This window comes from Staurois parvus, unplaced genomic scaffold (assembly GCF_062004578.1).
Source record: "Staurois parvus isolate SC_StPar_1 unplaced genomic scaffold, SC_StPar_1.0 ptg003312l, whole genome shotgun sequence".
Taxonomy (NCBI): domain Eukaryota; kingdom Metazoa; phylum Chordata; class Amphibia; order Anura; family Ranidae; genus Staurois; species Staurois parvus.
The window spans coordinates 67108-94117 of NW_028321108.1; the positions used below are offsets into that span (position 1 = coordinate 67108).

Here is a 27010-nt window from a genome sequence, read left to right on the forward strand (position 1 = left end):
CGGCTCATGCGCAGATTTTTTATCGGTAAAACAATCGGCCGATTTGCCCATCATTGCCAGGAAAATCGGGCAATCGTCAAAATCGAATCAAAATTTTCCAACTTGACCGATAAAAAAAATGTGCCAAAACCCGAAAAATGGTTGACCAATTAATCCATTAACGGTGCATTAATCTCCATTTCCTCAGTTTTTCCTCCCCCAGTGATCAGACTGTACATTGTAACTTGGTAGAAGGAAGAGGCATTTCCTCAGTCTCCCCTCCCCCAGTGATCAGACTGTACATTGTAACTTTGTAGAAGGAGGAGGAGGCGTTTCCTCAGTCTCCCCTCCCCCAGTTCTCCCCCAGTGATCAGACAGTACATTGTAACTTTGTAGAAGGAGTCATTTCCTCAATCTCCCCTCCCCCAGTGATCAGACTGTACATTGTAACTTTGTAGAAGGGGGAGGAGGCATTTCCTCAGTCTCCCCTCCCCCAGTGATCAGACTGTACATTGTAACTTTGTAGAAGGGGGAGGAGGCATTTCCTCAGTCTCCCCTCCCCCAGTGATCAGATTGTACACTGTAACTTTGTAGAAGGAGGAGGAGTCATTTCCTCAATCTCCCCTCCCCCAGCAAGGCAGAAGGTGAGAGGCTGCAGCAGGGGCTGATCTGTGCGCAGTCAGCAGGATTTGCATGATTGGCTCATCTGTGTCCGGGAAGTCGATGTCCCACTTGGATCAATGAGCAGGCAGGTGGTCCCGGATGTATAAATGACAGTTATAATGTGTATAGGGCCATAAAGAGGACCTGTCACCCACAATGTGAACCCATAAACTCCACTCCTCTACTTTGTTAGAATTTCTAGTCGAATGTACTTTATGCTCCGCCCCCCGTCCTCCGGGTGACATGTTGGTTTTCATTTCTCAGGCGTATCCACATCACGAAGGCGACTCTGAACTACCTGAATGGGGATTACGAGGTGGAGCCGGGAACGGGGGAGGAGCGAAACGCGTATCTGAAGAAGCACAACATTGAAACGTTCCTCATCGTTCGCTGCACCCAGAGGCGGGTAAGAATCATTAACAAAAGATGATCTTTGGGGGGAATTCCCACTTGAACCGGATATTTCAGTGATCGATTATCTAGTACGGGGGTCTCCAAACTTTAGGGGGCCAGATTGTGGCAAGTGGGAGTAGAAAATGCCCTAGGCTTGGTGGTCAGTGGGAGGAATAGTGCCCCATCATTGGTATCAGTGGGAGGAATAGTTCCCCATCATTGGTGTCAGTGGGAGGAATAGTGCCCCATCATTGGTGTCAGTGGGAGGAATAGTGCCCCATCATTGGTGTCAGTGGGAGGAATAGTGCCCCATCATTGGTGTCAGTGGGAGGAATAGTGCCCCATCATTGGTGTCAGTTGGAGGAATAGCACCCCATTATTGGTGTCATTGGGAGGAACAGTGCCCCATCGCTGGTGTCAGTGGGAGGAATAGTGCCCCATCGCTGGTGTCAGTGGGAGGAATAGTGCCCCATCACTGGTGTCAGTGGGAGGAACAGTGCCCCATCATTGGTATCAGTGGGAGGAATAGTGCCCCATCATTGGTGTCAGTGGGAGGAACAGCGCCCCATCATTGGTGTCAGTGGGAGGAACAGCGCCTTTTCATCTGTGTCAGTGGGTGTCAGGTGGGAGGAATAGCGCCCCATCATTGGTGTCAGGTGGGAGGAATAGTGCTTTGTATAGGTGGAAATAAAAGTGCCCCAAGGGGGATAAAAGCAGGCAAAGGGCCACATCCGGCCCGCGGGCCGCAGTTTGGAGACCCCTGATTGAGTGGATGATCACAGGACGCCAATGGGAAGAATACTAATTCTTTCTCCAGTTTGGAATATACAGGGAAGAGAGATTCCACTCTTCAGCCAGGCAGGGCTGTGTCATACCTGTCCTCCCCCTTCCTTCTGTTAGTGATCTGGGAACCCTGGCTTCTGATGGAGGGGGGGATTCCCAGACACACCCACCACAAGTTGCTCATTGTCTCTGACATACAAAAAAAATCAGATGGAAAAATATCAGCCAAGAATTGTTCTCGTCGCAGCAATCAAATTCAAACGAACATTGGAAGGACACAACAAACGTGCGATCATTTATGCAAGGAGAGAGGATAACCCCCCGCACGTGCAATCATTTATGCAAGGAGAGAGGATAACCCCCCACACGTGCAATCATTTATACAAGAAGAGAGGATAACCCCCCGCACGTGCGATCATTTTATGCAAGAAGAGAGGATAAACCCCTGCACGTGCGATCATTTATGCAAGGAGAGAGGATAACCCCCTGCACATGCGATCATTTATACAAGAAGAGAGGATAACCCCCCCCCCCGCACGTGCGATCATTTATGCAAGGAGAGAGGATAACTCCCTGCACATGCGATCATTTATACAAGAAGAGAGGATAACCCCCCGCACGTGCGATCATTTATGCAAGGAAAGAGGATAACCCCCTGCACGTGCGATCATTTATGCAAGAAGAGAGGATGACCCCCTGCATGTGCAATCATTTATGCAAGGAGAGAGGATAACCCCCTGCACATGCGATCATTTTATGCAAGAAGAGAGGATAACCCCCCCCGCACGTGCGATCATTTATGCAAGGAGAGAGGATAACCCCCCGCACGTGCGATCATTTATACAAGAATAGAGGATAACCCCCCGCACGTGCGATCATTTATGCAAGGAGAGAGGATAACCCCCCGCATGTGCAATCATTTATGCAAGGAGAGAGGCTAACCCCCCGCACGTGCGATCATTTATACAAGAAGAGAGGATAAACCCCTGCACGTGCGATCATTTATGCAAGGAGAGAGGATAACCCCCTGTACATGCAATCATTTATACAAGAAGAGAGGATAACCCCCTGCACGTGTGATCATTTATACAAGGAGAGAGGATAACCCCCCGCACGTGCGATTATTTATACAAGGAGAGAGGATAAACCCCTGCACGTGCGATCATTTATGCAAGGAGAGAGGATAACCCCCTGCACATGCGATCATTTATACAAGAAGAGAGGATAACCCCCTGCACGTGTGATCATTTATACAAGGAGAGAGGATAACCCCCCGCACGTGCGATTATTTATACAAGGAGAGAGGATAACCCCCCGCATGTGCGATCATTTATGCAAGAAGAACGGATAACCCCCTGCACGTGCGATCATTTATGCAAGGAGAGAGGATAACCCCCCGCACATGCGATCATTTTATGCAAGAAGAGAGGATAACCCCCCGCACATGCGATCATTTTATGCAAGAAGAGAGGATAACCCCCCGCACATGCGATCATTTATGCAAGGAGAGAGGATAACCCCCTGCACATGCGATCATTTTATGCAAGAAGAGAGGATAACCCCCCGCACATGCGATCATTTATACAAGAAGAGAGGATAACCCCCCGCACGTGCGATTATTTATACAAGGAGAGAGGATAACCCCCCGCACATGTGATCATTTATGCAAGGAGAGAGGATAACCCGCCGCACATGCGATCATTTATGCAAGGAGAGAGGATAACCCCCCGCGCGTGCGATCATTTATGCAAGAAGAGAGAATAACCCCCCACACGTGCGATCATTTATACAAGAAGAGAGAATAACCCCCTGCACGTGCGATCATTTATGCAAGAAGAGAGAATAACCCCCCCCGCGCGTGCGATCATTTATGCAAGAAGAGAGGATAACCCCCCGCATGTGCGATCATTTATACAAGAAGAGAGAATAACCCCCTGCACGTGCGATCATTTATGCAAGAAGAGAGGATAACCCCCCCGCACGTGCGAGGCGCTCTCTGCCACCTGGCTGTGGCGGACTAAAGAGAGCGCATCAATATTATGAGGACATTCCAACTTTAACACTTACTGCCTGCAACCGCCCCAAAATATCGATAATTCCGTATAAATTATATGATTACAAAAAAAAAGATTGATTAAATCGGACAAAATCCCTGACACCAGATGTGTGTGCATATCAGCAAAAATGTTTGTTTTTTTCCTTTTGGATGACGTCGTGACGGGTTAAAACCCCGGCAGCTTTTTTTGCTGCTAAATCTAGAATTTGAGCGCCGCATAGCGATATTAAAGTCCGAATACAATATTCATAGATAATGTTTATGGAGTCAATTTTGGAGGCCACAGCGCCACCCTCAGGGCTAAAATGCAACAAAAACAGTAAAAAAAAAAGGTTTTGTAGACAGTGGCAGTGGTGGGCTGTCTGATCATGTGACCGCCATCAATGGCTGTCACAGCAGTCACATGATTGGAATGCTTCTGATCACAAGTGACGATCGGGAGCTTTGTGTTACCGGCCGGCAACTGTGCTGGGAGATCGCAGTTTTTGAGGTTGGGTCGGAGGATTGGCGGGGGGGGGGGCTGGATCGGAGGTTCGGGGGGGGGGATCGGGCTGTAGATGGTTCAACGGTCAGAGCATGAACTTCCTTTTAGTAGGCGATCATGTGATCTGCCCTGTGCACCCCGTCCTCTCCTCTCCTCCACCCGTCCTCTCCTCTCCTCCACCCGTCCTCGGATTACCTCTCTCAGCCGACAAGAAGCAGACCCCGCGTCCCATCCTGCGCTAATGCGCCCCTGCAGAGAGAAGGACGGATTCTGGCTGAGCGGTCTGAATCCAGAGCTTCACCAGAAGGTTGCCAAGTCGTTAACGACCCGAATTCTGCGAGTAAATAAACCGCCTCCCAGATCATCTTTCATTCTATAAAAAACATTTTCATAGCCGAGACTGGAAAGGTCAGAGCTGGGAACGCTAATCTTTCAGTTTAGGGTGGAGGCTGCTGTCCTGGCCAGTGTCCTGGTTGATGTCCTGGTCGATGGCCAGGACATCGACCAGGACATTGACTAGGACATTGACCAGGACGTCGACCAGGACATTGACTAGGACGTCAACCAGGACATCGACCAGGACATCGACCAGGACATCGACTAGGACATTGACTAGGACGTCAACCAGGACATCGACCAGGACATCGACCAGGACATTGACTAGGACATTGACTAGGATGTCAACCAGGACATCGACCAGGACATCGACCAGGACATTGACTAGGACATTGACTAGGACGTCAACCAGGACATCGACCAGGACGTCGACCAGGACATTGACTAGGACATTGACTAGGACGTCAACCAGGACATCGACCAGGACATCGACCAGGACATTGACTAGGACGTCAACCAGGACATCGACCAGGACATTGACTAGGACGTCAACCAGGACATCGACCAGGACATTGACTAGGACATTGACTAGGACGTCAACCAGGACATCGACCAGGACATCGACCAGGACATTGACTAGGACATTGACTAGGACATTGACTAGGACGTCAACCAGGACATCGACCAGGACATTGACTAGGACATTGACTAGGACGTCAACCAGGACATCGACCAGGACATCGACTAGGACATTGACTAGGACGTCAACCAGGACATCGACCAGGACATTGACTAGGACATTGACTAGGGCAATGTCCTGGCTGATGTCTTGGTCAATGTTCTGGTTGATGTCCTGACCTATGTGCTGGTCAATGTCCTGGCCGATGAATTCTCTTGTTTCTGAGGGCTGTGATGGGGAGAGATCAGGATGTCTCCAGTTCCACCCACCAGACATGACAATTTCTGAAGCTGTCACTCTACTCTTTTGGATTGTTAGTTTAATGGGTGAGAAGAGCAGTGCAGCGGGAGAACTGAGACCGCAAGGCCAGGAATCAGGAAACGTAAAAGTAGAAATGTCTTTTAGTATATCCCCCCCACTCCTCATGGGCGCAGCCCACCCGGGATTATACTTAGCACTGACAAGGTCCTGGCTGGCCCTTCTTCATACTACACATGTGCCTGGAGGCCCCCTCCTCTTCATACTGCGCATGCGTGCCAAGGCCCCCTCCTCTTCATACTGCACATGCGTGCCAAGGCCCCCTCCTCTTCATACTGCGCATGCGTGCCGAGGCCCCCTCCTCTTCATACTGCGCATGCGTGCCGAGGCCCCCTCCTCTTCATACTGCGCATGCGTGCCGAGGCCCCCTCCTCTTCATACTGCGCATGCGTGCCGAGGCCCCCTCCTCTTCATACTGCGCATGCGTGCCGAGGCCCCCTCCTCTTCATACTGCGCATGCGTGCCGAGGCCCCCTCCTCTTCATACTGCGCATGAGTGCCGATGCCCCCTCCCCTTCATACTGTGAATGCGCACCAAGGCTCCCTCCTCTTCATACTGCGAATGCGCGCTCAGGCCCCTCCTCTTCATACTGCGCATGCGCGCTAAGGCCCCCTCCTCTTCATACTGCACATGCACGCCGAGGCCCCCTCCTATTCATACTGCGCATGCGCACCGAGGCCCCCTCCTCTTCATACTGCACATACACGCTGAGGCCCCCTCCTCTTCATACTGCACATACACGCTGAGGCCCCCTCCTCTTCATACTGCGAATGCGTGCTGAGGCCCCTCCTCTTCATACTGCGCATGCGCGCTAAGGCCCCCTCCCCTTCATACTGTGCATGCACGCCAAGGCCCCCTCCTATTCATAGTGCGCATGCGCGCCGAGGCCCTCTTCTCTTCATACTGCGAATGCGTGCTGAGGCCCCCTCCTCTTCATACTGCACATGCACGCCGAGGCCCCCTCCTATTCATACTGCGCATGCGCGCCGAGGCCCCCTTCTCTTCATACTGCACATGCACGCTGAGGCCCGATCGGTGATATCACATACACAAGTAGGGGGAGAGATAGGAATGACAGTCTTGGCTGAGGAGCTTACCATCTAAATAACGAAGGGGTGATCACCGGAGGTAGGGGGGAGGGGAACTGGCGGCCATACAACACAAACAATTCTGATTCCCTTTTCTCTGAGCTCTTTCCATATGTAGTGACAGTTAACAGTTGACAGTTGGCGGTGGTGTTTGTGTTGTAAATGGAATATGCGGAGAGCGGGTGAGGGGAGAGTGGTTGAGGGGGGGGAGGGGGGAGAGCGGGGGGGGGGGAGGCTGCCGGTCACATTTATATGTATTTTCTTAAACGATTACAAAGCGGCAGATGGAGCGTCCTATCGAATGTGAGCGACCGCAGATACGGCGAGGAATACAATCTGTTATATTATATACTCTCCGAGCTTCTCACATCAGAAGCTGCAGCCAGTCACATAGAGCTCCGCCCCATTTCCAGCATCATCTAGCACTTTCCTCCCCAGCCTGATTGTCCCTGGCCCCGCCCCTTTCCTCCCCAGTCTTGCAGTCCCTGGCCCCGCCCCTTTCCTCAAGCCTGACTGTCCCTGGCCCCACCCCTTTCCCCCAGCATTGCTGTCCCTGGTCCCACCCCTTTTCCCCTCCAGCCTTGCTGTCCATGGCCCCACCTCTTTCCTCCCCAGCCTTGCTGTCCCTGGCCCTGCCCCTTTCCTCCTCCAGCCTGACTGTCCCTGGCCCTGCCCCTTTCCTCCATCCTGATTGTCCCTGGCCCCACCCCTTTCCTCCAGCCTAACTGTCCCTGACCCTGCCCCTTTCCTCCCCAGCCTTGCTGTCCCTGACCCTGCCCCTTTCCTCCCCAGCCTTGCTGTCCCTGGCCCCGCCCCTTTCCTCCTCCAGCCTGACTGTCCCTGGTCCCGCCCCTTTCCTCCTCCAGCCTGATTGTCCATGGCCCCTCCCTTTCCTTCCCACCCTTGCCTCTTTCCTCCCCAGCCTTGCTGTCCCTGGCCCCACCCCTTTCCTCCAGCCTGACTGTCCCTGGCCCCGCCCCTTTCCTCCCCCAGCCTGACTGGCCCCACCCCTTTCATACATTGGATTTAATTTATTTTTTTTAATCATGGAGGCTCAGCATCACATGTGGGCGTTACCCAGTTACCCAATGTAGCTTGTATCAGGGCTGGGGGGTTCTGGAGAGGAGTACTGAGGCAGGATAGGCGTGACGTCTTCAGGAAGTTATATACAGCATCGTGGATGGCCCCTCCCACTAGCCATGATCTGCCTGCATTGCATAGAGAAGCACAGAGACCCAGTGATGACATCAGTGACCTCCCTGAACATGAGCGTACACATTTTGGATGGTGCTGGAAAGTGTGGCGCTTTTATTGTTGCTGATTCACAGACACGCCTCTTTTTCCTGGTGGTCATTGGAGCACAAAGTGAGGGGGGGGACCCGAAATGTAAGAGTTGTCACTGGAACAGGAGGTGATGGGAAATCGTCCAATGGGGACACCTTCTTCTTAGAGCAACTTCCTATGACTTCCTGTTCTGACTCCTGCACAGGGCCATCTTCAATATTGATGGGACCCGGGGCAAACATTTTCTTGGGTCCCCTCATGAAGTTTCACTCTCCACCTGATCTGAGACAAACAATAAATAGCAGCTAGACTCAGAATTGGTGTACTGCAGCAGATCAGGCAGTTATTACAGCACATCATTACAGCTCACTGATTGGTTGAAAGAGATTACAGCACACATTATGGCTCATTGGTTAGTTGCTAGAGGTAACTGTACATGATTTCTGCTTGCTGATTGGTTGGTAGAGGTTATTGCACATCATTATTGGTCACTGGTTGGTTGCTAGAGGTTACTGCACATTTTTACCGCTCACTGATTGGTTGTTAGAGGTTACTGCACATCATTAAAGGTCACCCATTTTTTTTCTAGAGGTTACTGCACATCCTTACCACTCACTGATTGGTTACTAGTGATTACAGCACTTCATTACGTCTCACTGGTTGCTAGAGGTTACTGCCCATCCTTACTGCTCACTGATTGATTGCTAGAGGTTACTGCAAATCCTTACTGCTCACTGATTGGTTGATAGAGGTTACTGCACATCATTACTGGTTACTAATTGGTTGCTAGAGGTTACTGCACATTATTATCGCTCACTGATTGGTTGTTAGAGGTTACTGCACATCATTAAAGCTCACCCATTGGTTTCTAGAGGTTACTGCACATCCTTATTACTCACTGATTGGTTACTAGCAATTACAGCACTTAATTATGTCTCACTGATTGGTTGCTAGAGGTTACTGCACATCCTTACTGCTGACTGGTTGCTAGAGGTTACTGCACATCATTACTGGTCACTGGTTGGTTGTTAGGTTACTGCACATTATTACCACTCGCTGATTGGTTATTAGAGGTTACTGCACATCCATACTGCTCACTGATTGGTTGCTAGAGGTTACTGCACATCCTTACTGCTGACTGGTTGCTAGAGGTTACTGCACATTATTACTGGTCACTGGTTGGTTGCTAGAGGTTACTGCACATTATTACCACTCGCTGATTGGTTATTAGAGGTTACTGCACATCCATACTGCTCACTGATTGGTTGCTAGAGGTTACTGCACATCCTTACTACTCATTGATTGGTTACTAGCAATTACAGCACTTAATTACGTCTCATTGATTGGTTGCTGAAAGTTACAGCACATCATCTCCACACTGCCTGCATACCATGAACTGAGAAGGTTAGGGGATCCACAAAGAAAACTCCTAGGACTCCTGGGATCGTGGGCAGTGCTGGGAGGGAGGGTGTGATCAGTGGCAGTGCTGGGGGGGTGATCAGATCAGTGGCAGTGGTGGGGAGGATGAGATGAGTGACAGTGCTGATGGGGGAATGGGATCAGTGGCAGTGCTGATGGGGGGATGGGATCAGTGGCAGTGCTTGGGGGGGATGGGATTAATGGCAGTGCTTGGGGTGGATTGGATCAGTGGCAGTACTGGTTGGGCACGCTACGCATGCATATGATTCTCCCCCGTGCATTTTCTTTTAGTAAATCGGGTCCATTACTACACAGTTCTATCCTTATATAAACTGGAGGGGGGGAGGGGCTGGAGATTTTCTCCTTTTGGATTGGTTTTCCTAGCAGATAAAACAGTTTTGGCGCCTCCGTGCCGTCCCCTGTGCTGGGATCTAGGATCGGAGCCCCCACTAATCCCTACATTGAGAAGAGGCTGACCTGTGTATGACATGTGTTTATCTGACCCCTCCACCTGGGGCCCTTCCCTGGGATGCAGAACATTCCCAGTCGGGGCCCCTGTGTCCTGCGGATAATCCGCCTCTCTCCTCTCCAATCCAAACACGGCCCCAAATCCCCGGATTATGGAAACTCCTCCAATAATTGTATTTATTGCCTGTAATGAAGAACAAATATACAATGTAATGTAATAAGAGGATCCGGCGTCTTCCAAATCGTTTGTTTTCCAAAACAAGCAGCCGAGCCAAACAATCGACTTCCCAGAGGACGACCGTGAAATGCTCGTCAGACCGGCCAGTAGACACAGAGACGGGGAGTACGGGGCCCCGGGCCCTATAGGAGGAAAAATCAGGGAGCCGTCATTTTCTGAGATAGATCATAATATCTCTCAGTTCACAGAGCTTGCTTTTAATGCTGGGAGATAATATTGCCAAATATCTATGGATAACGCCACAAAAGATTCTCACCAATCAAAAAACATTCATTGTAGATGATAGCGGCACTGTACTATGGGCTCTAATGATATTTAAAATATTACTACTACTATCATCAATAATAATAATAATATAAAGAAATATAATACAAAATTATTAAAATTGATTTAAAAAAAAAATAATCATAAATAATAATATTCATCAGTTACAAAAATAATATTTATGAAGCATCATTTTACAGTATATACTGTTTTATATCATATTAATATATAATATAAATGAAAAATAGTAATGATAATAACAATAATATGAAAAAATAATACAAAATATTTTTATAATGCAACAACTACTGCTACTACTAATGATAATAGTAAGAAATATAATTTAAAAAGTTCACACAAAAATTATTTTAAAAAAATAATACTAATAAATATAATATAATAATAATAGTCATTTTAAACTAATAATTATTAAACATTATTTTACAGTATATACTCTCTTGTATTATAATAATAATAATAATAATAATAAAAATAGTAATAATAATATAAAAATAATAATAAAATTGATTTTTAAAATACTACTACTACTACTAATAATAATAGTAATCATAATATAAAGAAATATATTAAAAAATAAATAAAATACATTTTTTAAATACTACTACTACTAATAGTAATCCATAATATAAAGAGATTTAATAAAAAATGTATAAAATACATTTTTTAAATACTACTACTAATAATAATATTAATAATAATAATAGTTATCATATAAAGAAATATAATTGAAAAAAAAAATTAAATACTGCTACTACTAATAATAATAATCGTAATAATATAAAGAAATATAATAAAAAATTAATAAAATACATTTTAAAAATACTGCTACTACTACTACTAATAATAATAGTAATCATAATATAAAGAAATATATTAAAAAATAAATAAAATACATTTTTTAAATACTACTACTACTAATAGTAATCCATAATATAAAGAGATTTAATAAAAAATTAATAAAATATTTTTTTTAAATACTACTACTAATAATAATATTAATAATAATAATAGTTATCATATAAAGAAATATAATTGAAAAAAAAAATTACTACTACTATCATCAATAATAATAATAATATAAAGAAATATAATACAAAATTATTAAAATTGATTTAAAAAAAAATAATCATAAATAATAATATTCATCAGTTACAAAAATAATATTTATGAAGCATCATTTTACAGTATATACTGTTTTATATCATATTAATATATAATATAAATTAAAAATAGTAATAATAATAACAATAATATGAAAAAATAATACAAAATATTTTTATAATGCAACAACTACTGCTACTACTAATAATAATATTAAGAAATATAATTTAAAAAGTTCACACAAAAATTATTTTAAAAAAATAATACTAATAAATATAATATAATAATAATAGTCATTTTAAACTAATAATTATTAAACATTATTTTACAGTATATACTCTCTTGTATTATAATAATAATAATAATAATAATAAAAATAGTAATAATAATATAAAAATAATAATAAAATTGATTTTTAAAATACTACTACTACTAATAATAATAATAGTAATCATAATATAAAGAAATATATTAAAAAATAAATAAAATAAATTTTTTAAATACTACTACTACTAATAGTAATCCATAATATAAAGAGATTTAATAAAAAATTAATAAAATATTTTTTTTAAATACTACTACTAATAATAATATTAATAATAATAATAGTTATCATATAAAGAAATATAATTGAAAAAAAAAATTAAATACTGCTACTACTAATAATAATAATCGTAATAATATAAAGAAATATAATAAAAAATTAATAAAATACATTTTAAAAATACTGCTACTACTACTACTAATATTAATAGTAATCATAATATAAAAAAATCAAAAAATAAATAAAATACATTTTTTAAATACTACTACTACTACTAATAGTAATCCATAATATAAAGAGATTTAATAAAAAATTTATAAAATACATTTTTTAAATACTACTACTAATAATAATATTAATAATAATAATAGTTATCATATAAAGAAATATAATTGAAAAAAAAAATTAAATACTGCTACTACTAATAATAATAATCGTAATAATATAAAGAAATATAATAAAAAATTAATAAAATACATTTTAAAAATACTGCTACTACTACTACTAATAATAATAGTAATCATAATATCAAAAAATTAAAAAATAAATAAAATACATTTTTTAAATACTACTACTACTACTAATAGTAATCCATAATATAAAGAGATTTAATAAAAAATTTATAAAATACATTTTTTAAATACTACTACTAATAATAATATTAATAATAATAACAATAATAATAGTTATCATATAAAGAAATATAATTTTTTAAAAATTAAATACTGCTACTACTACTAATAATAATAATCGCAATCATAATATAAAGAAATATAATAAAAAATGAATAAAATACATTTTAAAAATACTGCTACTACTACTAATAATCATAATAGTAATCATAATATAAAGAAATATATTAAAAAATAAAATAAATTTTTTAAATACTACTACTGATAATAATATTAATATTAATAATAATAATAATAGTTATCATATAAAGAAATATAATTTTTAAAAAATTTAAATACTACTACTACTAATAATAATAATTGTAATCATAATATAAAGAAACATAATAAAAATTTAATAAAATACATTTTAAAAATACTGCTACTACTAATAATAATAATAATATAAAGAAATATAATAAAAAATGTCTATTTTTTTTTTAAATACTACTGATAATTTGTTTATTATTAATATTTACTAATTACAAAAATAATAACATGTAATTATGAACCATCTTTTTACAATGTATACTATGTTAAATAATAAAGACAGTAATAATAATAATAATAATAATAATAAAATAAAAAATATTTTAAACATAAAAATAATATTAATACTTAATCATGTTATTACATTGGTTATTTTTAGTATTCACGAATTACAAAAATATTACAGAATAAAATGGTTTATATGAACGCGTCATTTTACAGTATATACTCTCAGAAAATTTTAATTAAAAAAAAAAGATATTAATATGTAAATAAAAATATATTGTGTTTTGTACAGTTGTACTGGCTCCTCTCCTGGACTGAAACGGCTTCCTCTGATATCACTGCACCCTGTGAGCTTCTCGCAATGTGCATTAGAAGGTGCAGCGAGTCAGATAGAGCTCCACCCCATTTCCTGGCTGGAGGACGTCCAGCATCATCTAGCACTTTCCTCCCCGGCCTGACTGTCCCTGGCTCCACCCATTCAGTTTTCAGTTTTTTCAATCATGGAGGCTCAGCGTCACATTTGGGCAGTCTGCCTAGGACCGCCCACTCCTCCAGACCCACTGATCAAGGCATTTTGATATTTACATAACTCCTCCCAAGAGCCAGCCCACTGCTTGCATCAGGACTGAGCTCTCTTGGGAGGAGTACTGAGGCAGGGTGCTGGGATGTTTTCATAAACCCATGTACAGTACTCTGCTGGTCCCTCCCACCAGCCATGATCTACCTGCGTTGCATATTGAAGCACATTGACCCAGTGATGACATCACTGGGACAAACATTGATTATGTAATGAAAAATGTCAGGTTATGCTGAGATCTGTAGTTCTCGGCAGCAGTAGGGTGACACTTTACGTTTATGTAACAATCTGATTGGTGGATGGGGGTGGGGAAAACAATGTCTTTGGTGGATGGGGGGGGTAACAATGTCATTGGTGGGCAGGGGTGGGGGTAACAATGTCATTGGTGGGCGGGGGTGGGGGTAACAATGTCATTGGTGGGCGGAGGTGGGGGTAACAATGTCATTGGTGGGCAGGGGTGGGGGTAACAATGTCATTGGTGGATGGGGGGCTAACAATGTCATTGGTGGGCAGAGGTGGGGGTAACAATGTCATTGGTGGGCGGAGGTGGGGGTAACAATGTCATTGGTGGGCAGGGGTGGGGGTAACAATGTCATTGGTGGATGGGGGGGTAACAATGTCATTGGTGGTTGGGCGGATAACAATGTCATTGGTTGGCGGGGGTGGGGGTAACAATGCCATTGGTGGATGGGGGGGGTAACAATGTCATTGGTGGGCAAGGGTGAGGGTAACAATGTCTTTGGTGGATGGGGGGGTAACAATGTCTTTGGTGGATGGAGGGTAACAATGTCATTGGTGGGCGGGGGTAACAATGTCATTGGTGGGTGGGAGTGGGGGTAACAATGTCATTGGTGGATGGGGGGGGTAACAATGTCATTGGTGGGTGGGGGTAACAATGTAATTGGTGGATGGGGGGGGTAACAAAGTCATTGGTGGATGGGGGGGTAACAATGTCATTGGTGGGTGGGGGTAACAATGTCATTAGTGGATGGGGGGGTAACAATGTCATTGGTGGGTGGGGGTAACAATGTCATTAGTGGATGGGGGGGTAACAATGTCATTGGTGGGCGGGGGTGACAATGTCATTGGTGGGTGGGGGTAACAATGTCATTGGTGGGCGGGGGTGGGGGTAACATTGCCTCTCTAACAGTAAATGAATGTTGCGGCAGCTGGCGGCGCCTCTCCTGCGGCTGGCGGTGCCTCTCCTGCGGCCGGCGGCGCCTCTCCTGCGGCCATTGCTCACAGTTGGTCTCTTTCCATTCTCCTTCTGCAGAAAGAAGAGAAGGCCATGATGGCCAGGATGAACCGGCAGAGGGCCAACTCCATCGGGCACAACCCGGCACATTGGGGGATGGAGAGGAATTTCTACAACCATCTCGGCGCCAACCAAGTCTCCAAGGAAATGAAGAGGATGGTAGGTGGACGGGACGGTCATTGCTCATAGAGTGGTGTGTCATGGAGTGTGATCCACAAAGTTCACCAGAAGAGGGCGATCACAGCAAAAAGAGAGAACCCCGGGCAGTGCAATCAGTGTATTGGCCAGCCAGGTGTATATGGGAGGGGCCACAAATTACAGGTGCGGGGGGCGGGCACTATTTGTCACAGGTGTGTTTGGAAGATATTATTCAATACAAATTAATTTAAGGGGGGGGGGGTCATCTATTGCAGGTGCACACTAGAGGAACCATTTATTACAGATGTATGTGGGAGGGGCCATCCGTTACAGGTGTGTGTGGGAGGGGCCATCCACTGCAGGTGTGTGTGGGAGGGGCCATCCATTACAGGTGTGTGTGGGAGGGACCATCCACTGCAGGTGTGTGTGGGAGGGGCCATCCATTACATGTGTGTGTAGGAAGGGATGTCTATTACAGGTGTGTGTGGGAGGGGCCATCCATTACAGGTGTGTGTAGGAAGGGATGTCTATTGCAGGTGTGTGTGGGAGGGGCCATCCATTACAGGTGTGTGTGGGAGGGACCATCCACTGCAGGTGTGTGTGGGAGGGGCCATCCATTACATGCGTGTGTAGGAAGGGATGTCTATTACAGGTGTGTGTGGGAGGGGCCATCCATTACAGGTGTGTGTAGGAAGGGATGTCTATTGCAGGTGTGTGTGGGAGGGGCCATCCATTGCAGGTAAGTGTGGGAGGGGCCATCCATTACAGGTGTGTGTGGGAGGGGCCATCCATTACAGGTGTGTCTAGGATGGGATGTCTATTGCAGGTGTGTGGGAAGGACCATCCATTGCAGGTGTGTGTGGGAGGGGCCATCCATTACAGGTGTGTGTGGGAGGGGCCATCCATTACAGGTGTGTGTGGGAGGGGCCATCCATTACAGGTGTGTGGGAGGGGATGTTTATTGCAGGTACATGTGGAAGGCACTATTTATTACAGGTGTGAGTGGGGGTCATTAATTACAGGTATGCGAGGCAGGGGTCATCTATTACAGGTGCATGTGGGAGGGGTCATTCATTACAGGTGTGTGTGGGAGGTGCCATTTATTACAGGTGTGTGAGGGGCCATCCATTACAGGTGTGTGGGGGAGGGGACATTTATTGAAGGTGCATATGTGAGGAGACATTTATTATGTGTGTGGGAGAGGATTCCTATTACAGGTGCACATGGGAGACACAATTTATTACAGGTGCATGTGGTAGGGGTCATTCGTTACAGGTGTGGGAGGGAGGGGCTATCAGTTACAGGTGTATGTGGGAGGAGTCATTCATTACAGGTGTGGGAGGGAGGGGCTATCAGTTACAGGTGCATGTGGTAGGGGTCATTCATTACAGGTGTGTTCTCCGATTCATACCGACGCACTTTTTTTTTTTTTTTTCCTTCCAGGGCTTTGAAGACCCGAAGGACAAGTAAGTACCGAGATCTGGCCGCCCCCCAGGTGATGATGGTCCTGCACTGTGACCCCTCCTGTCCTCACAGCTGCTTCATGTCTCGGCGGTGTCGGGAGAGCGGCCAGGAGGACGGCGCCAGCTGCCGGCGTATCAACAGCTCTGCTGCCCTTTTTGGGGTAATCTTAAAATCTGACGAGCTGGCAGCCGCTTCTCCGACACCTCCTGTCCGATTACGGGGATTTCAGAATTAGCGGGCGATTAAACCGCTTTCCACACACACAATCTGCCTAGTTGTCACAGATTTTAGTGTTAGGTTTATTTTTGGGCTGGAAAAAGGAGGAAGCGATTACGCCTGAGATGGGCGAATATAAATCCAAACTGCGTTCACAGAAAACAACTCGTTCACATTTGGTTAACAAAAAAAAAAAATTCAGACTCATCCAGGTGTGTGTGCCTATATATATGTAAATTAAATAGATTATAAAAAAATATATATATATATAATTAGAATCTATTAATTTCATTTTTATATATGTGTGTGTGTAAGAATTTAAATAAATTACACACACACACATATATATATACACACCGTGTTCCAAATGATTCTGCAGATGATATTTTCTCATTTCCCTCAATAATTGATGTAAATAAGTCGGCAGAATTCTCAGGTGACAACTAGAAGAGGACAATTCACATTTTATTGAACAAACCTCCTAATGATAACAGGATTTGTGTTCCGGATTATTCCGCACAGGAAGTTTCCAAACACTTTCTAGGTTGTAAAGAACTGAAAATTGTCATTTGTTGTGTTTGCAGCAGATTTACTGAAATCAAAAGCTATTTCAATCCAACTTTTCCCAACATTGTAACTTTGTAACCATTTGAAGCGGTCACGTTACATTGTAACATAGGAGCCCTTATCTGATAGCAGATCACAAGTCTGGCATCCATTGAACTTGGCAGTTTTTGGACAGTTTCTGCTGGAATTTGTTTGCAAGATGTCAGAATCCCCTCCCAGAGCTGCTGTTTGGATGTAAACTGCCTCCCACCCTCATAGATCTTTTGCTTGAGGATGCTCCAAAGGTTCTCCATAGGATTGAGGTCAGGGGAGGATGGAGGCCACACCATGACTTTCTCTCCTTTTATCCCCATAGCAGCCATTGATGCAGAGGTATTCTTTGCAGCATGAGATGGTGCATTGTCATGCATGAAGATGATTTTATTACGGAAAGCATAGTTCTTCCTTCTGTACCAGGGAAGAGAGTGGTCAGTCATAAACTCCACATACTTTGCAGAGGTCATCTTTACACCTTCGGGGGCTCTAAAGGGGCCGACCAGCTCTGTTCCCATGATTCCGGCCCAAAACATGACTCCACCACCGCCTTGCTGACGTCGCAGCCTTGTTGGAACAGGGTGGCTGTCCACCAACCATCCACTACTCCATCCATCTGGACCATCCAGGGTTGCACGGCACTCATCAGTGAACAGGACTGTTTGAAAATGAGTCTTCATGTATTTTTCTGCCCAATGCGGCCGTTTCTGCTTGTGAGCATTGGTTAGTGGTGGCCGAATAGAAGGTTTCTGCACAGTTGCAGGACTCTGGAGGACTCTACACCTTGATGTCCGTGGGACTCCAGAGGCACCAGCAGCTTCAAATATCTGTTTGCTGCTATGTAATGGGATTTTAGCAGCTGCTCTCTTGATCCGATGCCTGGATCTGGCAGAAATCTCCCTCAATGTGCCTTTATCTGCACCAACCCGTCTGTGCTCTGAATCAGCCACAAATCTCTTCATAGTGCGATGATCACGCTGACGTTTTCCTGAAATATCGAATGTTTTCATCCCTCGTCCAAGGCATCGAACTATTTCACTCTTTGGCAGCAGAGAGATCCTTTTTCTTCCCCATATTGCTTGAAAATGGCGCTCTGCTTAATAATGGGGAACGCCGTCCTTTAGGAGTTTTTCCTGAAATTGGGCTCACCGGCCAATCTAATTATCACAGGTGTCCCAGATTGTTTTCAGTGATCAAAAGAGCCCTGACACACAATGCCATCCATGAGTTACACTGAGAAACAAAATATTTCATCTTTGTGACACTGAAATAGAATTTGCAGAATAATTTGGAACAGGGTGTGTGTATGTATATATATAAAAATATATATAACTAATATATCTGTATATATATGTGTAAATTAAATAAATAGATTATAATATATATATATATATATATATATATATATATATGTAATTTAAATAAATAAATTGCATATATACATAAATTAAATACATAAATTACACACACATATATATATATATATATATATATATATTATAATCTATTTATTTTATTTACACAAATATATATATATATAAATACAGCACATTTAATGGTTGCCGCGATGCATGTCAGTGCACCCGTTCGATGTGCGGATTGAGAATGCCCCTCCCCCCCCCCATATATTGTGCAGTCGAGCCCCATGGATATACCATAAGCACACCCCGATGCACACACCAGAAGTTGCGGTTTGTGGCTCCCATGCGTGTTTTTGCACCCGGTGCGCTCCCATCCACAATGACCTGACTGCGTTAATGTGACGCACGCCATGACGCATGTAATTTGTACACACTAACACAACTGAACACGCACATGTGAATGGGGCCTTTGAACTCTTTCCCATTTAAAAAAAAAAAAATAGTCTAGAGTTCAGCTTTAATCTTTTCAAGAAAAGTTAATTTCCTGTTGTATTAACCTTTCCAGCGCTGGTGACCCTCCCCCCTCCCCCATGCAGCTGGCATCGCTCCCCCCCCCCCCCCCCCCCCCCCGAGGAGTCAGCGGGTTGTGCACACAGGGAGGTTATGGGATGGAAGTGTCTGTGTTTGGACGCTGGAAGTGCCCCCCTCGGATTTTCTCACGGGTAAAAACTCTGCGTCTCTCTCTGAGCCCATATTGGGACAAACGTCCGCCGTCCACCGGGACCCGGGAAATATACGACGGCGGAATCGCTCCAACAAGGCGGCGTAACCCTTTCACATTCCGGAATGTTCCGTGCAGAATTTCCACTGCGACGAAGATGAACATTGCCTGGAAGGGTCCAGATATCTACGGACGGAGAGCGGCCAAGAATTCCCAACATTGGACATTTATCAGGGCGGAGCTTCAAAATGACTTAAAATGTATCGAAGTCCAATTTAAAAAAACACAGAATTTGCATTCCACAACCATCTCTGGCACATCGATCGATGGGTTTGGTTGGCCGTTGTGTGTCTGCATCATTATTATGGCTGTCTTGCACTTCCTTTGTGACCGTGACTACGTTCATCCCACATGATCTCGGCGTAGTCACCCTCCTCGCAGCCTCTGACCCCTTCCTAGCTGGTTCCAGTATAGCACCATCCCCTGCATATGGGAATAGAGGACGGTACGCAGTAGTCACAAGTGAAAGCACATTCCGAAGTCACTTTACATACATAGTCAAATATAGAGGACGGTCAGCAGTAGTCACAAGTGAAAGCACATTCTACATAAAGTAAATTCTACTAGAAATTCTAACAAAGTAGAAGAGTTTTATTTTATTGAGTGACAGGTCCTCTTTATGCCCCTATAAACATTATAATTGCAAGTTCACTTTTATACATCCGGGGCCACCTGCCTGCTCATTGATCCAAGTGGGATATCTACTTCCTGGACACAGATGAGCCAATCAGGGGAGACTGAGGAAATGACTCCTCCTCCTTCTACAGAGTTACAATATACAGTCTGATCACTGGGGGAGGGGAGACTGAGGAAATGCCTCCTCCTTCTACAAAGTTACAATGTACAGTCTGATCACTGGGGGAGGGGAGACTGAGGAAATGCTTCCTCCTCCATCTACAAAGTTACAATGTACAGTCTGATCTCTGGGGGAGGGGAGACTGAGGAAATGCCACCTCTGCCTTCTACAAAGTTACAATGTACAGTCTGATCACTGGGGGAGGGGAGACTGAGGAAATGCTTCCTCCTGCCTGCAGCAGACTGATGACATCATCCCAGCCAAAGTCACTGATGGGAGCTCCATCCATTATTGATATAAGGCGGAGCTTTTCAGAACAATCATCCTGTTGCTGTATATCTGTATATTGGGACATGTCCGGGATTTTTTCTTGCAGACTTATAAAGTTACTGACAGGTCCACTTTATGTTCTAAAATACTTTAAATCTTTCAAACATATATATATACAGTTATGTTCAATATAATATCAGTGTGATGATAAAAGTGACTAAAGCTGCAAATCCTTCTAATCCTTTTATTTCCATCCACACAAATGCATTGGGAACACGACACATTCTATTCCAAATCACAACATGAAGAAAAATACATCAAATTTGTGTTGTTCCTCTAAAAAAAATGGAAGAAAAGTGAATATTAGACGGTTCAAAAAAATCTCAGTGTTTGTATTCTTCTTTACAAACTCCAACATTCACTATATAAACTGAGAAATGTTTGAAGATTTTGCTTTCCTTTGAATGACTTCATGAATATTTGGTTGTAGTCGCACTGTTTCTGAGAACTGCTGTACATCTGTGTTGCATGGAGTCCCCCAACTTCTGGCCCCTGTGATCAGGTATTCCAGCCCAGGATGATTGGACCACATTCCACAGTTCTTCTCTATTTCTTGGTTTGGCCTCAGAAACGGCATTTTTGATGTCACCCCACAAGTTTTCTATTGGATGAAGATCCGGGGATTGGGCTGGCCACTCCATAACGTCCATCTTGTTGGTCTGGAACCAAGATGTCGCACGTTTACTGGTGTGTTTGGGGTCGTTGTCTTGTTGGAACCCCCATTTCAAGGGCATTTCCTCTTCAGCATAAGGCAGCATGACCTCTTCAAGTATTCTGATGGATTCAAACTGATCCATGATCCCTGGTATGCGATAAATAGGCCCAACACCGTAGTATGAGGAACATCCCCATATCATGATGCTTGCACCACCATGCTTCACAGTCTTCACAGTGTACTGTGGCTGGAATTCAGTGTTTGGGGGTCGTCTGACAAACTGTCTCCGCCCACTAGACCCAAAAAGAACAATCTTCCTTTCATCAGTCCACAAAATGTTGCGCCAATTCTCTTTAGGCCGGTCAATGTGCTCTTTGGCAGATTGTAACCTCTTCAGCACATGTCTTTTTCCCAACAGTGGGACTTTGCGGGGACTTCTTGCAGATAGCTTGGCTTCACATCGGCGTCTTCTAATTGTAACAGTCCTCACAGGGAACGTCACACCTTCTTTCATCTTCCTGGAGCTGATTGTTGGCTGAGTCCTCACAGGGAATGTCACACCTTCTTTCATCTTCCTGGAGCTGATTGTTGGCTGAGTCTGCGCCATTTTGGCTATTCTTCTATCCATTCCAATGGTAGTTTTTCGCTTTCTTCCACGTCTTTCAGGTTTTGGTTGCCATTTTAAAGCATTTGCCATCATTTTAGCTGAGCAGCCGATCATTTTCTGCACTTCTTTATATGTTTTCCCCTCCAATCAACTTTTTAATCAAGGTACGCTGTTCTTCTGAACAATGTCTGGAACGACCCATTTTCCTCAGAATTTCAGAGAGAAATGCACTGTAACCAGCATGTCCAACATTTGCTGCCTTCCTTCCTTAAATAAGGGCAATAATTGCCACCTGTTTTTCAAAGAATGAATGACCTCACTAATAGAACTCCACACGGCTATTATTGTGAACACGCCCCTTTCAATGAGTGATTCAATGACACAGAATCAGCAGCATGCATGTCATGACTGTTGGGTCTGTTGGATTTCTATGACTCTACTACACCTGATAGGAAATTATCTGCCATGTAGAAATATCATTTCCACCAAAAACAGTGATTGATCCGGTCAGTGATGTCTGACGGCTAGTATTTTGGACACAACTGTATATATAATTTTTTTAGGGGGGGGGGGCAAATTCTCAATTGAACGCAAAAATTTGTGTTTCTTTCCTCCCTCCACCTCCATCAATGAGGATAATTGCGTATTTTTCATGTTCCATGGAAGGAAGTTCAGGGACGTAAGATGAAAGAATTTATCGTTTTATTATATCTGATAAAGACGATTGTACAGAAACACAGACTTATGCAGGCATAGATGGGTCAAAAACCGGCCGTTTTTAAAAAAAACAAAAAATCAGTCAATCGGCCGATGTTACCACCAAGCGTAAAAAAATCGGCTGATTTTCGTCCCGTCTACAGCCGGCATTTTTACTTCTGTCCCTGCAGAGAGCTCCGCTATTATATTTTATATGAAAAAGTCTTGCGGTTGCAACAATGTATCCATTTGTACCCATTTCGGATACAGATGATTTTATTTGGATAAAAATGGATACATTTGTTGCAACCGCAAGACTTTTTCATATAAAATATAATAGCGGACTGGAATTCTTTCTCTTCTTCTTCTTCTTTTTCTTCTTCTTGCAGTTCACGGCTCATGCGCAGATTTTTTATCGGTGAAACGATCGGCCGGTTTGCCCATCATTGCTGGGAAAATCAGCCGATCGTCAAAATTGGCCGCAAATTTTCCAACTTTACCGATTAAAAAAATGTGCCAAAACCCCAAAAAACGGCCAACTCACTAACGGTGCGAAAATCGGCCAATTTTATTTTTCGGCCGTTTTGATTGTGCAGACTCGATATAATCCATCCATACCATGACTCTCTGTCCTTGTTCTGACCCGCAGGAACATTCAGGAGAACATGAACCCTGAGGACGAAGTAGACGAGTTTTTGGGCCGGGCGATAGACGCACGAAGCATCGACCGTCTGCGCTCAGAACACGTGCGCAAAATTCTGCTGACCTTCCGCGAACCCGACCTGGAGAAGAAGGTAGGGAATGCCCTTGGGGAAGGGGGGTGTGTGTGTTATTAAAGGGGAACTCTAGATCAGAGCACGCGCTCACCAACCAACAGGGAATCCGTAATGTGAACTTCGTAAATATTAATTGGTAACAAAATTGTCATAACGTGAAGTAGGAATTACCGTGGATCATACGTGTGCAAGACACGGGTGTTGTACCGAAAATCTTCGAAAATGTTGCATTTATCTGCTGGAAATCTTTGGAAGGAGACAAATGCAGCCACAGCTGTGTCCATGGAATGTTCTCTGGACGGAATCCAGCGTGACGGAACTCCGCGTTCCTGAGACACCACAAACGTTCTACGGAACGGAGATGCACTCCAATAAAGTCCTGCTACATGGACCGTCCTGTGAGCCACCGATGCACTTTGCTGCGGTTGATCTCATACAAAGCAAAATGCGTCAGTAGCACTCAGATGGAATGTACGAGGAATCCATTTAATATAATGATGTGATTATTGGTTAGGAATGTGGCTCTGTGCTGTATATTGGGGGGTGTCAAACTCAGTCTCATTGCGGGCAGCATCAGCGGTATATTTGCCTGTTGTATCTGGAGTGTGCTGTGTACAGAGTGCAGGGTATAGGGGTGCGCTGTGTACAGAGTGCAGGGTATAGGGGTGCGCTGTGTACAGAGTGCAGGGTATAGGGGTGCGCTGTGTACAGAGTGCAGGGTATAGGGGTGCGCTGTGTACAGAGTGCAGGGTATAGGGGTGCGCTGTGTACAGAGTGCAGGGTATAGGGGTGCGCTGTGTACAGAGGGCAGGGTATAGGGGTGCACTGTGTACAGAGTGCAGGGTATAGGGGTGCGCTGTGTACAGAGTGCAGGGTATAGGGGTGCGCTGTGTACAGAGGGCAGGGTATAGGGGTGCACTGTGTACAGAGTGCAGGTTATAGGGGTGCGCTGTGTACAGAGGGCAGGGTATAGGGGTGCGCTGTGTACAGAGTGCAGGGTATAGGGGTGCGCTGTGTACAGAGGGCAGGGTATAGGGGTGCGCTGTGTACAGAGTGCAGGGTATAGGGGTGCGCTGTGTACAGAGGGCAGGGTATAGGGGTGCGCTGTGTACAGAGTGCAGGGTATAGGGGTGCGCTGTGTACAGAGTGCAGGGTATAGGGGTGCGCTGTGTACAGAGTGCAGGGTATAGGGGTGCGCTGTGTACAGAGTGCAGGGTATAGGGGTGCGCTGTGTACAGAGGGCAGGGTATAGGGGTGCGCTGTGTACGGAGTGCAGGGTATAGGGGTGCGCTGTGTACAGAGTGTAGAGTTCAGGGGTGCGCTGTGTACAGAGTGCAGGGTATAGGGGTGCGCTGTGTACGGAGTGCATGTTATAGGGGTGCGCTGTGTACAGAGCGCAGGGTATAGGGGTGCGCTGTGTACGGAGTGCAGGGTATAGGGGTGCGTTGTGTACAGAGTTCAGGGGTGTGCTGTGTACAGATTGCAGGGTATAGGGGTGCGCTGTGTACAGAGTGCAGGTTATAGGGGTATGTTGTGTAGAGTGCAGGGTATAGGGGTGCGCTGTGTACGGAGTGCAGGGTATAGGGGTGCGCTGTGTACGGAGTGCAGGGTATAGGGGTGCGCTGTGTACGGAGTGCAGGGTATAGGGGTGCTCCACATACAGGGTGCAGAGTTCAGGGGGGTCTTGTGTTTGATATATGTGCTGTATACATTGAATATACGGCGGGGACGAGTGGTGGGTCGGTGCCGGTGATGGAGCAGCCATGGGGATCATTATCCGGAGCGGAGCGTGACTTCCCCAGACGCAGCGCGCTCTCCGTGCAGCCAACACACTTCTACATTCTGCCATCAGACATTACGAGTCGTCATCCCGGAGCCAGCAATGTACAGAGATCACTCGTGTATTGGGAGTAATATTACCCGACCGCCTCCTGACCCTCCAGGCCTCATCCTATGTCTGTGTGTCTATTGGCAGTACTCCAAGCAAGTGGACGACCGATTCGGGGCCTATGTGGCCTGCGCATTCATCGTCTTCCTCTTCATCTGTTTTGTACAGATCACCATCGTACCGCAGTGAGTATCGCTCATTACATGTACAGAGATCACTGAGCCAGTCCCATCAGTCCGAACCAGAGGAGCTTACACTCTAATGTCCCCCCTCCCCCACAGTCACATCAGTCTCTGTACCAGAGGAGCTTACACTTTAATGTCCCCTCCCCCACAGTCCCATCAGTCTCTGTACCAGAGGAGCTTACACTCTAATGTCCCCTCCCCCACAGTCCCATCAGTCTCTGTACCAGAGGAGCTGACACTCTAAATGAAGACACAGAAATACAGGAATACAATGCAGAGAAGCTGAAAATGTAGAAATGTTTATATATAAATGTATTTTTGTATCTCTGTAGCTCCTCCTTCATGTTGGGGTTCTATTTGGCGTGTTTCCTCGTCCTCTTCGTGGTGCTCAGTGTCTCCGTCATCTACTCCTGTATAAAGGTGAGTCCTCCTGGGGTGACACGTGGCCCCGGTGCCCCGGCTACAGACGTGTAATATGATCTCTGTATCCTCCAATCAGCAGACACTCGGGAGTTGGATCCTCTGTCAGGTTTTTGTGGCTTTGGTGTGGAAGAAGCAAAATGGCGAAAGCAGAACGCAGAAAGTCCGGACTGTTCTGTCCTAAAAATCCAACACGTTTTGGGGGGTTCAAAGGGCTCCCCCTAGGAACAGGGCTGGTACTGCGCAGGGAGGAGGGACCCTGAGAGGTCATTGGTTTGATGTACCAGATATCAGAATCTTCCTATCGGGGGGGCACAGCCGGCAATAAAACCTGACAGGGGTTCTAATCCCCCCCCCCACTCCATCCAGAGCAACAAAAAAATCGGTTTGCCTTTGGTTGTACCCGACGAAGCAAGAATTCTAATTCTCAAAAAGAATGGCAGTTGATAAGTCATGTGACACGTTCTGTCGACTGCCTTTCTCCGTCTCTTCCAGCTGCTGCAGCTCGGCGGTCTTCCAGCTGCGATTCTTTTCCTCGTGAAGAGATTTCCTCTTGTTGTGTTTTCTGTTTATCTTCGGGGTGGTTTGATATTGTATCAGGAGGCTCCGCCCATCTGAGGGCAAGTGGCGGTTATTGAGATCTATTACCCAATAAGCAGGCAGCGCCGAGCGAGACGCGCTTCATAATGTCTCCTCTGAGGACGGTCAGCTGGTGGAAGGCTGCGGGGGAGCATGTTAGAATGAACACGGCGACACAATCGGGTACAAATCCCCCCCTAGTGGTCACACATCACGAGGCATATAGATGGGAGACGACTTCTTATATCCAGGATTGTTACTATACAGTGGGAAGGTGTAGTATCCGTATAGTACGGTCCCTGAAAATATAGAACAGTTCACACATAGTGCAGTATAGTCCCTGCAGAGTGCAGTATAGTCCCTGCAGAGTGCAGTATAGTCCCTGCAGAGTGCAGTATAGTC

At 44.9% G+C, this 27010-nt stretch overlaps 1 protein-coding gene across 1 annotated transcript in view; it reads left to right on the forward strand.

Annotated features, from left to right (window-relative positions):
• Window positions 1-27010, forward strand: part of LOC149428323 (adenylate cyclase type 5-like) — a 102875-nt gene that overhangs the window by 46973 nt on the left and 28892 nt on the right. The window contains exons 7-12 of the mRNA XM_089667511.1: window positions 907-1048; window positions 15135-15275; window positions 16698-16720; window positions 23410-23554; window positions 25512-25609; window positions 25942-26029. Of these exons, the coding sequence (XP_089523637.1) occupies window positions 907-1048; window positions 15135-15275; window positions 16698-16720; window positions 23410-23554; window positions 25512-25609; window positions 25942-26029 (637 nt within the window). The remainder of the gene's footprint in view (window positions 1-906; window positions 1049-15134; window positions 15276-16697; window positions 16721-23409; window positions 23555-25511; window positions 25610-25941; window positions 26030-27010) is intronic.